The sequence below is a fragment of the Rhea americana genome, unplaced genomic scaffold, assembly GCF_003343005.1.
Source record: "Rhea americana isolate MKP2758 unplaced genomic scaffold, rheAme1 scaffold_77, whole genome shotgun sequence".
NCBI classification, from domain to species: domain Eukaryota; kingdom Metazoa; phylum Chordata; class Aves; order Rheiformes; family Rheidae; genus Rhea; species Rhea americana.
The window spans coordinates 2,504,553-2,516,705 of record NW_028186945.1 but is presented as its reverse complement, the minus strand read 5'-3'; the positions used below and the strand labels follow the sequence as shown (position 1 = coordinate 2,516,705).

The 12,153-nt window shown below is 37.8% G+C and overlaps 1 protein-coding gene across 9 annotated transcripts in view; it reads right to left on the bottom strand.

Annotated features, from left to right (window-relative positions):
* The window catches only part of ERBIN (erbb2 interacting protein), a 114,499-nt gene that overhangs the window by 47,097 nt on the left and 55,249 nt on the right, over window positions 1-12,153 (bottom strand). For all 9 annotated transcript variants that reach the window (XM_085322386.1, XM_085322381.1, XM_085322382.1 and 6 more), the window contains 2 exons: window positions 2,141-2,219; window positions 1,236-1,325 (listed from right to left, as the gene is read on the bottom strand). In XM_085322386.1, coding sequence (XP_085178512.1) covers window positions 1,236-1,325; window positions 2,141-2,219 — 169 coding nt within the window. The remainder of the gene's footprint in view (window positions 1-1,235; window positions 1,326-2,140; window positions 2,220-12,153) is intronic.

Here is a 12,153-nt window from a genome sequence, read left to right as displayed (position 1 = left end):
TATTAAGGGATAAACACAACATTAGCAAATTGGCTTTCAGGTTACTTTCAGTAACCGATTTATATTTCACCTTTAGTGACTTTTAATTAACAACTTCACCATTTGCCTAACCATTCACCAAGTTATAGTACATCGGCAGTGATACAGAAGAGGACATTTTTGAAGAAAAAATGACAAAGAAAATGTTTTTCGTTTCTTTTTTTTTTTTTTTACACTTATATTTAAGATTAACTTCTTAGAAGACTTCAGGTTGGCACTGTTGATCTTCATTTTTAGCTCTGCTACTTGTTTTGTACTGAAAAAAAAATGCTGTCCTTTTGGTTAGACTATTAAAAAGACAGAACAATGTGTACGCAGCTATTAAAACATCRAAAGATAGAAAAGATGCATCTTCCAGATATTTTTCTGCCAAACTTCTGCAGCATTCAGTCTGGAGGCTTTTCTGACCTCTTGCAAACTGAGGTGACCCAACTAGTGTACAGCCTAAGGCAACAGCTTTCACACAGCCATATGCCTAGTTAAGTAATAGCTATATTTCCTAAGAGAGGCTTGGCGGACACTGGATAACATAGAAAAGTYGTATACATTAGGAAAAGAGAAAGTAGAACACAAGAATGAAGAGAAGAAAAAAGCAGAAACTCTGCTGTAAGGAGAACAGGAAAAACTAAGCTTATCTGGGAGTCCTTCCTTTTAGCAATATTTTTGTTCCCAAAATAAATGCATTTTAAGAAGGTAAGTGGTTTAAGAAGGTAATTTGTCTCATTTAAACTATTACTGGCAACAATTTTACTTAGCCCTGCATACCATGAACATGCTATGGCTCATACAGATGCCTGAAAGGGCAAGAATTACAGATTTACACAAGAAATCAGCATCCCAGAAAGGAAAAGTAGAATGACAGATGATGACATCCTTGCTTTTCTCCAGCTTCTGAATGATGACCGAACTATTTCAGAAATATTGTCTCTCTTACTTAGATTTGAGTAGTAAACAAAGGAAGTATCTAAATGAGCCTTWTTTCTTCGCTCTTTATAAACATTGTTTTTCAAAATCCCAGTGAAAACAACAGTAATAAGGATTTAGGCTTTTTCTTTAACTAATATATGAAATAAATGTATTTGTAATGTACACCTTATCCCCTTCCTTCCACTTGCCACTTTGCTTGAGAAGCAGCAGAGATTGTTTTGCATAAAATTTATAACTAAATRTAGATTCTAAACCTCAGTTCAGCTTACCTGCCGAAGTTAGCTGGCAAAAACTCAAGAAAAGCATCATTCAGGTACAGCTGCGTTAGGTTTAACAGTTGGGAAAATCCATCTGGAAGTCTGTACAGAAATAAAGTAATGCAGTACTTTTGTTTCATTTATATTTAGTGCATTGTTGTTCTTTCTTAAGGAACAGCATAGTATTGGAGTCTGATTATAATATATTGATAAGATTTAAAGTAGTACTAAATTTCCATAAAAATACATGAGATGTYTGATGTAAGAGTAATTTCAAAATTAATTTTTAAATATTGAGGGCAATATCTAAAGGAAATAAGAACAAATACCGTCTTGCTATATATTCGTGATCTTTCTGACACCTAGCAYGTAAGGTGCACTCACTAGAGATGATTAGATAAATTAAAATCTATACAATACTGTTTTTCCCCAGGGAAGTTTCTTCATTAAAGTTTCTATCTCTGCAAGTGCTACTTCTGGCAAGTAATTTTGTCACTACAGAAGGTGACAGGCAAATCTCTTCCTACAAGCTGAGTTTAAAAAACAGCTCTATAAGCTTAAGAATTATATTTTATTAAGAAATAACAGTGTATTTCTCTACCTTTACAGAGAAGTAATGAACCCCCATCCTCATCCCTCACCCTTCCCCCCCCCCCAAAAAAAAGCTAGAAATGGTATAAAGTAGTACTCTTCACAAAGCCTATTTATCTGGGGAAAATATTTCACCAATATACTCTTTTTGTATCCCAGTACAACAGGGTAAATGAAGACACTGGCAGCTTGAGTCAAATGACTCAGATAACTCTGCTCCTTGCCTCCAGTGCCAAGGCTTGGCTCACAAAAAGTCGTTTGGGGCACGTTTGAAACACAATAGTGTTTGAATATAATATAAAATACCACAAACACGACAAACTTACTTGGAAATTGGATTTACACTGGCCTCAACAACTGTCAAGACTTTGCAGTTTTTTATATTATCTGGAAACTCCTGTATGCCTATAAAATACAAAGATAGGTAGGGAAATATTGTTAAAATAAATATAAGACTCCCTCACAAGATGCATATCATGATACACAAAACCACTAACCTTAAAAAYTTAACAACCAGAGAACTGGTTCTCCAATGTTTCATTTTAGAGACATTTCATTAAAACAAACAAACAAAAAACAACCATACACGCACACAAGAGAGAAGCTCTTAAGCAATTTCTTTACCATTCTGTTGTTAAAAGCMTTTCAGACTGCAACTTAGCAGACAGTTCAAACAGCATTCGAGACACAGTTCACTTAATTCCCACTGCTCATTACCAAATATTAATCTATTTGTGTGTCGTTAAATCAGGCCCTCAGTCCTAATTACAGCATTTTAATTAAGTCTTTCATACTTTCATATACACAGAGCAAAGTTTCAAACAGCATTTGTTAATCACATGCGTGGTTTGTATGACATTCAATTTAAATTAAAAGGCTTCACCTTTTAAAGCAAATTTACTGCACTCAAATGTTCTGAAGAGATCTCCCAAAACGTGACATATATTTGATATATTATTAACTTCCAACTATTTGTAGAAAAAGTAAAACATGCTGCAGACACTTTTGTCAGAAGATCAAAACATTAGAAAACCTTTTTTCTAAGTTAGCTCCAGAAACATTAGAGAGTAAATTTGCAATCCATGTAACTGCCAAAATTCTTATCTGTCAGCAGATGACAATACACATTTTGAAAACGGAAAACCAGCATCAACTGCATCAGTAGGAAATCAGCACCAAACCATTTTGCTATCCAGAGTTTCACCTTAATCTTTCCTATCCCATGAAAACCAAATAAAATGATGGTATCGCAACTACATTTCTGTTTGCAATATACTACTACGTTGTTGTTCTACCCTACAGCAGGTCTTTGTATTTTAAATAAATTTGTCACAAGTACAACAAACATTCATACTGCAATACTTTGGCCTAGATTAAAAACACATGCTCATCAATCACTACTTAAAAAAAAAGCTAGTAAAAGTTAGTTTAAAACAACTTTAACAAAGCTATTTATCTTGCAGTTAATGCATGTAATTTTATCTGCTTCTATAATGTTGACCAGGTGTGTGGGTAAGGCAGTCCGAACCTATGGAGCAAGACAGCTAAGAAGCAACTGCGCTCTGTCGATGCTTTCTCTCTATTCCAGTGATAGTCAAACTCCGTGTTACTCCCGGCACCATTAACTCTCTCACAGTGCAGCTGCAGAGACAAGGGCAGTTTGTCTTCTGATTGAGACTGGCAGGTTGGATTTCGTTTCTCTCCTTGTGCATGTTTTTGAGAATAATGAAATGGGGCGGGGGAACGAAGCATCAACTGTAACGTTTTTATTAAAATAAGAAATATGCAGTATCTCACATTTGCTTAACATTTTTTATGTTTGTGCAGTAACAAGGTTGACCTTGTAAATAACATCAGAGATTATGATRCCACCTGACAAGAAAATTAGCCACAAACTGTATGCTTTTATATTAAATGAATTAATGATGATGAAGGGGAAAGGTCACTGTATCCCTAAATTCTATTTAAATAGAAACTCTGATTCTGCTAAAGCTGACTTAAGGTCTTTCTTGACAGAAATCTGTTAGTCATGGCAAATGGCTGAAGCTCTGACTTTTGACTCATACCAGGGGTTGTACTCTGTTATTTAGAGATAAAAGGCAAGAAAAGCACACTAAGTCACACAGTTAATCCAGACGTTTAAATACTTTAAGTATCATGGATCCTTTTAGGAAATAGCTCATTGAACTCAAGGACAATTAAGAACAGAAGTGAAAGGGGCCAGAAGGAATCAACTGTAATACAGGCCAAAACTTCTGATGATTCTTGTATCYGTGTGTGGGCACAGAYGTGTGTATAAATACACAGCTTTATCCACATGAATTTTACTGAGAGTGGGATTGTATGGAAGGAGGAGGACAATACAGAGCGACTGATTCAACTAACTTTGTCACTCTTATAGTTCAAAAATTAAAACGATAATATCTGTAACATAACAAAGCTTTATTTCCGGGAAGCTGCAGGGAAATTTTCAGCTCCAGAGACAGTTTTGAAGATTAGAAAACTACACAGAAATATTAGAAATGTACCTTACCTATTGCAGGTAAGGTTAATGAGGAAGACTTATTATGCATTTCCTCCTTAAAATAAAGGAATTCTACAACCACCACAGTATATGACTATATTTTATTGGAGTAGGAGTAAAAATGTCAGAGCAAAGGATGATCACAATACTGACCATAGCTTGGATGTCAGCTACTCTGGTATAACATGTAAAAACTCGTTTTTAATGTTATGTCTACTACCTACATCAAGAATTTACTGAAGCACATAAGACTTAAATTCGTGATGAATATYTAGAAAACAAAAACATGGCTCTTCCACCAGAGAGGAAGAGAATACCAATATAAACTTGCTCTCAACAGAAGAGCCAAATAAAATATTAGCTATCCAAATACAGACATGTTAAATCAGCACACTTTTGTGCATCATCATCAGACTCTACAGTAGCCTCTTGTTTGACTACGCCTTGGGCAAAAGGTAGCAAGAGTTTTAAAAACAAACTAACAACCGAAATTCAACTGATACGGGAAAGCTAACAATGAAGTASCCCATGAACTAAATTTTGCTTTGTTCTTAGAGCCAGGACTGTCACAGTACACTCAATCTTACCAACTTCATTTAACACTTAAGTATGGAAAAAATCACAGAATCATAGAATCAGTAAGGTTGGAAGGGACCTCTGGAGATCATCTAGTCCAACCTCCCTGCTCAAGCAGGGTCACCTAGAGCATGGTAGACAGGGTTGCATCCAGATGGGCCTTGAAGATCTCCAGAGAAGGAGACTCYRCAACCTCTCTGGGCAACCTGCTSCTGTGCTCTGTCACTCTCACAGGGAAGAAATTCCCCCTCAAGTTCAGGCRGAACTGCCTKTGCTTCAGTTTCTGCCCATTGCCTCTTGTTCTGTCACATGGGACAACTGAAAAGAGTTTGGCCCCATCCCCYTGACATCCTCCCTTCAGGTACTTATACGCATGGATAAGATCCCCCCTCAGTCTTCTCTTCCCCAGCTCTTCCAGTTGTTCCTCATAGGGCAGATGCTCCAGCCCTCTGATCATCCTCATAGCCCTACGCTGGACTCTCTCCAGTAGCTCCATGTCTCTGTTGTACTGGGGAGACCAGAACTGGATGCAGTACTCGAGATGAGGCCTCCCCAGGGCTGAGGAGAGGGGCAGGATCACCTCCCTCCACCTGCCGGCAACACTCTTCTCAATGCGCCCCAGGAGACCATCGGCCTTCTTGGCCACAAGGGCACATTGCTGGATCATGGTCAGCCTGCCATCCACCAGCACTCCCAGGTCCTTCTCTGTAGAGCTGCTCTCCAGAGGGTCAGTCCCCAGCCTGTACTGGTGCCTAGGGTTATTCCTCCCTRGGTGCAGGACTCGGCACTTGCCCCTGTTGAACCTCATGAGGTTCCTCTCTGCCCAGCTCTCCAGCCTGTCCAGGTCTCTCTGAATGGCAGCACAGCCCTCAGGTGCGTCAGCCACTCCTCCCAGCTTGGTATCATCAGCAAGCTTGCTGAGGAGGCACTCCATCCCCTCGTCCAGGTCACTGATGAAAAAGTTGAACAGGATGGGACCCAGTACTGACTCCTGGGAGACTCCACTAGCCACAGGCCTCCAACTAGACTCTGCGTCACTGACAACAACCCTCTGAGCTCTGCCATAAATGGGAGCCATCATTCAAAACAGCAGTAAATTGGGAATGACAGCATGAAGTAATATAGCCAGTGTTCGTAATACATACTGAGAAGACAGAGGAAAATTAAGAGATTGTTCCTCTCTATCAGGTGATAGGAAGCAGCATTTACTAACTGGTTCTACAAAACACTTCAGCATCCACAAACATCTGGGTCAAATGAATGCTACAAATTGAGATCGATCCACACTGCTTTCTAAATCCCATTTTCCTCCAGGGTCTTCTACCACTTCCTTTTATCTACTGATACTCAAGATTACAGAAGAGGAATACTCTACAACAGATTGTTTCCAGGTTATCCTGCCTGTTGAAGCTTTATTYCACTTTCTTTGAAAAGCATCAAATGGATATGGATCTTTATCTTGCTGTTTCCTCCTTTACAGRAAAGTCCCACACCATTTCAGTGCTGTAGCTGATTTACAGATCATGCTTACTGTCTCACAGCAAACAAATCCATCACAGACTACAATCTTTTGCAAAGCACAGAAAGAAAATACAGCTTGCTGGTRATCTTTAGTTATAATCACAAGATTCACAAACTAAACTGAGAGCAAAGGGTTTTCTTGTATTGCAGTTTCCCATAGAAGTGAGATTTAAATAAAAGCATTTTGTATTTASTTGTCCATCTCTTCCTTCCCGTTTTCCCAAAAATCAGGAATGTTAAACTCACTTGCCAATTTCTATCATAGCTGACACTGGAAAAGGGCAATAAAACTGGAAGATAGTTGCAAAGAATTTGGCAACTAGGTAAAGAAGAGGAAACTAAGTTACTGTCTGGGCTGAGCTAAAAGCAGAAATCACTCATCATTTATAAACTCCATTTGGCAAAAACTCCTCAGCCAACCAGCACAGCCCACAGACTGGGGACAGTTGATCAAAACCTCCAGACAGCTGCAGCACATGGGCAAAGACACCAAAAAGGCTACACAGGGAGTGAGGATCAAGGGCCATAGTGTGTAGGTAATCAACCTCAGTTCTGGATCACACAGCACTGCTGAAATAAGGAATTTCACCTGGTCTCTGTTTCCCCAGAGAGTAGTAATTGTTTTGGCACAGCTGGTAAAACAAATGTGCACTCAGGTCCCCCTCRTTGTTAGGGTTGGATTAAGGCAATTGAGAGTATAATTGGGGTCTCACCCACCATCTGGAGCTGCACTGATCTCTCCTCAGGGACAGCATCACTTGCAGAGCAGGAGAGAAAACTGGAACCACCTTCTCTCCCCTTCACAAAAGAAGACTTTGYCCCCAAATATCAACAGTTCTGGGTTTGCAGAAAATTGTGCAAATCAGATCCATTGCTGACCTGTATTGCAATGGATCCCAGAGCTGACACGTGCTATTGTTTCAGCTATACTGAAGATGGGGTTTTGCTATGTTGTTCATACTCCAGTCATACCCTCATATTTTTCTTTGCAATCAAATGCTAAAACTAGTATTCYTAAGCTTTGATCGTTCAAACTATTATTGCTAGAGACAGCAGTGGCAGTACCTCCAAATCAACTTCCACCTCCTTTCACACAGAAATGTTTAAAACAGAGGCTTGCCAAGTCAATTCCCAAAAAGCACAGGAAAAAAAGAACAGTAATAGATATGAGACCTGTGAARGCTATATGGGGTAACGCCTCCAAAGGAAAGAGTTTACAGTTGAGTGTCTCAGTTTCTGCAGAACGTGAGAAAAACACACATTTCCTTCCTCTAAACGACAAGCAGATAGACACACCAAAAAGCCCTCTAGATGCAAGAATAAATGCCCTGTGTGCACCCTTCGCAGGCTACATCCTTACAAGTGGGGATGACACAAACATATATGCTCAGTTTGCCTGAATATAAAAGAAACCTCAATTATGTACATTCCTCCCACAATTAATCTATTCATCCTGGTCTGAACTCCTGGGCAAACAGCTGCTAGGACCTGCCTGAAAGCAGCTCCACCATAAAAAGGGCAGCTTTGGTACATTCTCCACTCAGTCCTCTTTGCTGCAGCTGGAGCCAATAYGAATCAAACTTGGTGATGAAGATAAAATATTTTCAGAGCTCAAAAAAATTGTCTTAAAGATAATTAAAAGTTTTTGTAAAAGCTCTAAGTTTAATCCAAAACCTTAAGATACAGTCTTGGTCATGATCTATATTCTTACATATTTACATAATTTGCTTTACTTGGGGATTTCTGCAAACTTTTCTGTATTAAAAGCATCATTTTTCATTATTCACAAAGAAAACAGTGTCTAAGATCCCTGTCAWTTCACTGTGTAATGTTGACTCATGCATCCTCTTTTTTTAAACACTCGTTCTCCATTCTAAAATTCTTAGAGGATTCACTGCCACAGTTGATTTCAGGTGATCCAGGATATCATGTCTGACCAGGCTGCAGGGCAGCAGTAACAGCTTCCTGCTCAGAGCTGGCATTACAACTCTGCACAAGGCAGAGTTGCATGCTTGTGGGAAGGGTGTCTTACATATGCTAGCATGCTAGCTGTTACTACTGATGAAACCTATTCTAAATCAAGTTATAATTCTAAGAGTAAGGATGGACTGTAGCAGCTACATGCTCTTCTAGTTCTGCGAACAAACATCCCAAAGCTTTTGATGCTTGCTGTTTGTCACAGCAGCTGCTCCTCTTGCTGTCTCACAAAGACGATGCCAGCTGCTGCAGCACTAAGACTGGTAGAATACCTTATAGGTTGGTTGTTCTGTACTTGTATTAGTGTTATAGAATCTATAGCTTGATTTCTGTCCCTTACTAAATGTAAAAATACAATCTTTGAGACCTACRGAAGAAGCCTACCTTTCTTGAGGAGTACAACTCAAATGCAAACCTGTCAGAGGTTTAAACCACTAAGTTATTAAATTTGTTATGGATTTAACAAAAAGCAAGATTAAATTTAAATGCTTTTCATTCTCTACTCCCCCCACCTTGTTTACACAGAGTAGCTCCCTTATTTGAAAAAYTTTTGCTTTTAATCAACAAAATCATTTACTTAATCTTATAAAAAGTTAAAAAATCGTAAGAACTCCACTGGATTTACCCATTTTTATTTGAAGCAAATTCGYTTCACAAGTGTCTGCTAATAACTTGGTAAACAGATTCACCTCTCCATCTGTATCCTTTACAAGTACTTTGCTCCACTTCTCATACTATGAAAATTTTGAAGTTTCCTTTTCTATTTGTGCTCCTTTTAATTATGCTCACTTGCAGGTTTGTAGGCTTAAGCTACAACTATGCTCCTGTCTTAAGTTCAGGCAATGAAAAAAATGGATGTTGGATCTTTATTTGGAGGGTTGTTTTGGCAGGGAGSGGACTGGAAGAGAAAAGAAAGTCAGTATACTAACTTTTCAAAAATCAAAGTCAGTCGAGCTACAAACCTGACAGAAGCAAAGTAGTGTTATTTTAAAAATAGTTAATATTTCCATAGAGTGATTTTTAGGCTTTGCTAATAAGATTTAAGAAAAATTAATTCTTACTGGTTGTGGTAACTAWTACAGTGTATTTACAATAAAAAAACACTATTGGAAATATATTTAGCATTCATTTTGTTAGTGAGGTGGGTACTTAACTAAATATATTTTCTCATTCAGTACATCATACAGTAATAAAATATTTACTCACAATTAAGACAAAAGAGTTTTTTTGCAGAGTTAAGTGCACCACATTTGGAAATARCAGCCACATTAAAGTTGCAAAATACTTATTTATAGCACCTTGTAGCTTTAAAATAAAGATTCTGTGTTTACCTTTGTGTATACCRTATTACAAAGCTGGCTCTTAAAAAAAAATAAAAAAAAAAATAAAAAAAAAGCTTTTCCTCCTCATCTACAAACTGCTTTGAATCTATTAGAGGTCTCAGTCAAGTTCAGTATTCCTAAAATTTTGGTTTTGAGACAGTTTGTGAAGTTCAGAATTTTTAAATACTATTTTGAAAGCTGAATTTCTTAAAAATAGCATGATTTTTTAGAAGGTAATGAGGTCTATGTTTATGCTATATATTGGGCTTCTGATTGATTTAAATGGATAACGCCTCCTCATTTGTGCTTTCTCAGCACAAATAACTTGTGCTGCTAAACTGCCAGAGCTGATACAAGGGGGAACCAAGATTACAGATACACTTTTTCTTTTTTTTTTTTTTTTTGTTCCTTGTATAAGCATGTCTCAGCTTAGCTAGAAAACTTCAGCAAACCAAATAGTTTTCCAAGCATTCATCCTCAAATCAGTTGGAAGAGCTTCAATTTCTAGGGCAAGAACTTTCTGGGCCAACTCTAGCCTCCCCACACAGTGTGAAAGAGTTTGAGAAGCGAAACAGTTTCCTAAAACACTTCTGGAAAACCAGGATAACCAAGAATGCTGCTTCTTGAAGACATGCCTGACACACATTTCCATAACACTAGAAATGCGAGGGCAGAGCAAAATTGCAAAACATGGGTACTAGGAAAGTTGCAGGCAGCGAGTTTTGCTCCTGGCACCATCTCAGAAGAAAACCAAGCTTCAGATGGTTCTAAACAATGTCTAATTTATCGTTAGCATCTGGGAGTACCCAGAGTAACCTGAAACTAAAGGGTAACATAAGTATCTAAAGCTGCAGGTTGCCTGTTTCTCCTCCCCTACCATCATCCTCTGCAGCAAATTCAGTGCTGTCTCATCAGCCACTTTGCTTGATACCAGTACATTACCATGACTTTACTGAAGTGTCACTCAAAATGTCCCTTTACAGAAAAGGGCATAGTCTACCCACACCACACACAACCATAATTACTCCTACAACAATGCCTTTTCTGTGCTATGGAAATTTTGAGTCTGGAAATAGATTTGTATTAAACTTATCTCAGAATTTCAAATAAGTACACAAATTCCATATTCAAGACCTAGTTTATGCCTTAACTGCATTAGCATTCCATTTTATTCCTATTCTATCTTATGTTTTTTAATATGGAATTTAATTTTATTTTGCAGAAACATTCTATTCAGTGTCTTTCAGAAGACAGATAAAATATTGAAGAAAAATTACTGAAAATGCTTGAAAAAATAACTGTAAATAGATGAGCTGCCTATATTTAGGATAAAGTTCAAATTTATAACCTCTGTACGAAGATGCATTATATTAAAGCTATAGACTCAGGATTCATCAGCAGATTTAATATTTATTTATTTCACTATCACAGATGGAAGTGCCTTGGTACAGGGAGGAAAGGGCAAATTACATTACATTATTTATGTATACAGGATCTTCTTCTCCTACTTGTCCTTGTGGAGAATAAAATTTGGTTCAGTGTCCCTGCTAACTATCAGAAATTCTCACTTCATTGATAAATYCTAAATCCACCAGATGGGCCACACTGGAGTAGATATTCTCCCTTCTCCAACTCCCCAACTTTTAGCACATGGCATACAAAAGCTAGCTTGCCAAGTCAGCAGATGATTTTAAACTATTAAAAATATTTGATCTAGATTTGCATTTCTTAATAATACAGAAGTCCTTAACATTACTTTAAATAATTTTATAGGCAGATGTGGGATTTTTTTTTCCCTTCTGGAAAATATCCTGCAATACAGACTGACAAGGTRACATTTAAATTTGCTGTAACATTACAGCAAAAAAGAACCACTTCACAATACCTAAGAGATTATTAAGCATACCTTAATTTCTAAAACACCATGCATCTTTTGGCACTACTTGTTATTTTTTTGATCTTGTTATTTTAGTTTTACAAAAGCCCTAACAATATAGAACTTAAAAATTCAAATGTTTTTCTTTCACCACCTGTTAGTAAGGAGTTTACAGACTCTCTGATTCCCCACAAGGTAACTTCACTGGCACAGGGATTTCAAGCCTATTTCCCAGGCTTTCAGGGAAGCCTGATTTCCCCGGCAGTCACCTCATCATATGCCTCAGCCTTTCATATCACTTAGTTCTAGTTACCTGTGAAGCGTATATATATATGCCACCATACAGTGAACATGAACATTTTCCCCTTCTTCAGGGAAGAGGTAAAAATATTTCCATGATAGTCTTTCCACCACCTTTCAGATGCTGACTAAACCTGACATCCAGGAGCCAGAAGGAAATGGCTTTCCACTTTACAGAAAAATGTTGGCTCAAAAACCCAGAATGAGACAGCATTAGAGAAGAAGAAAGTTTGGGTCTAGTTA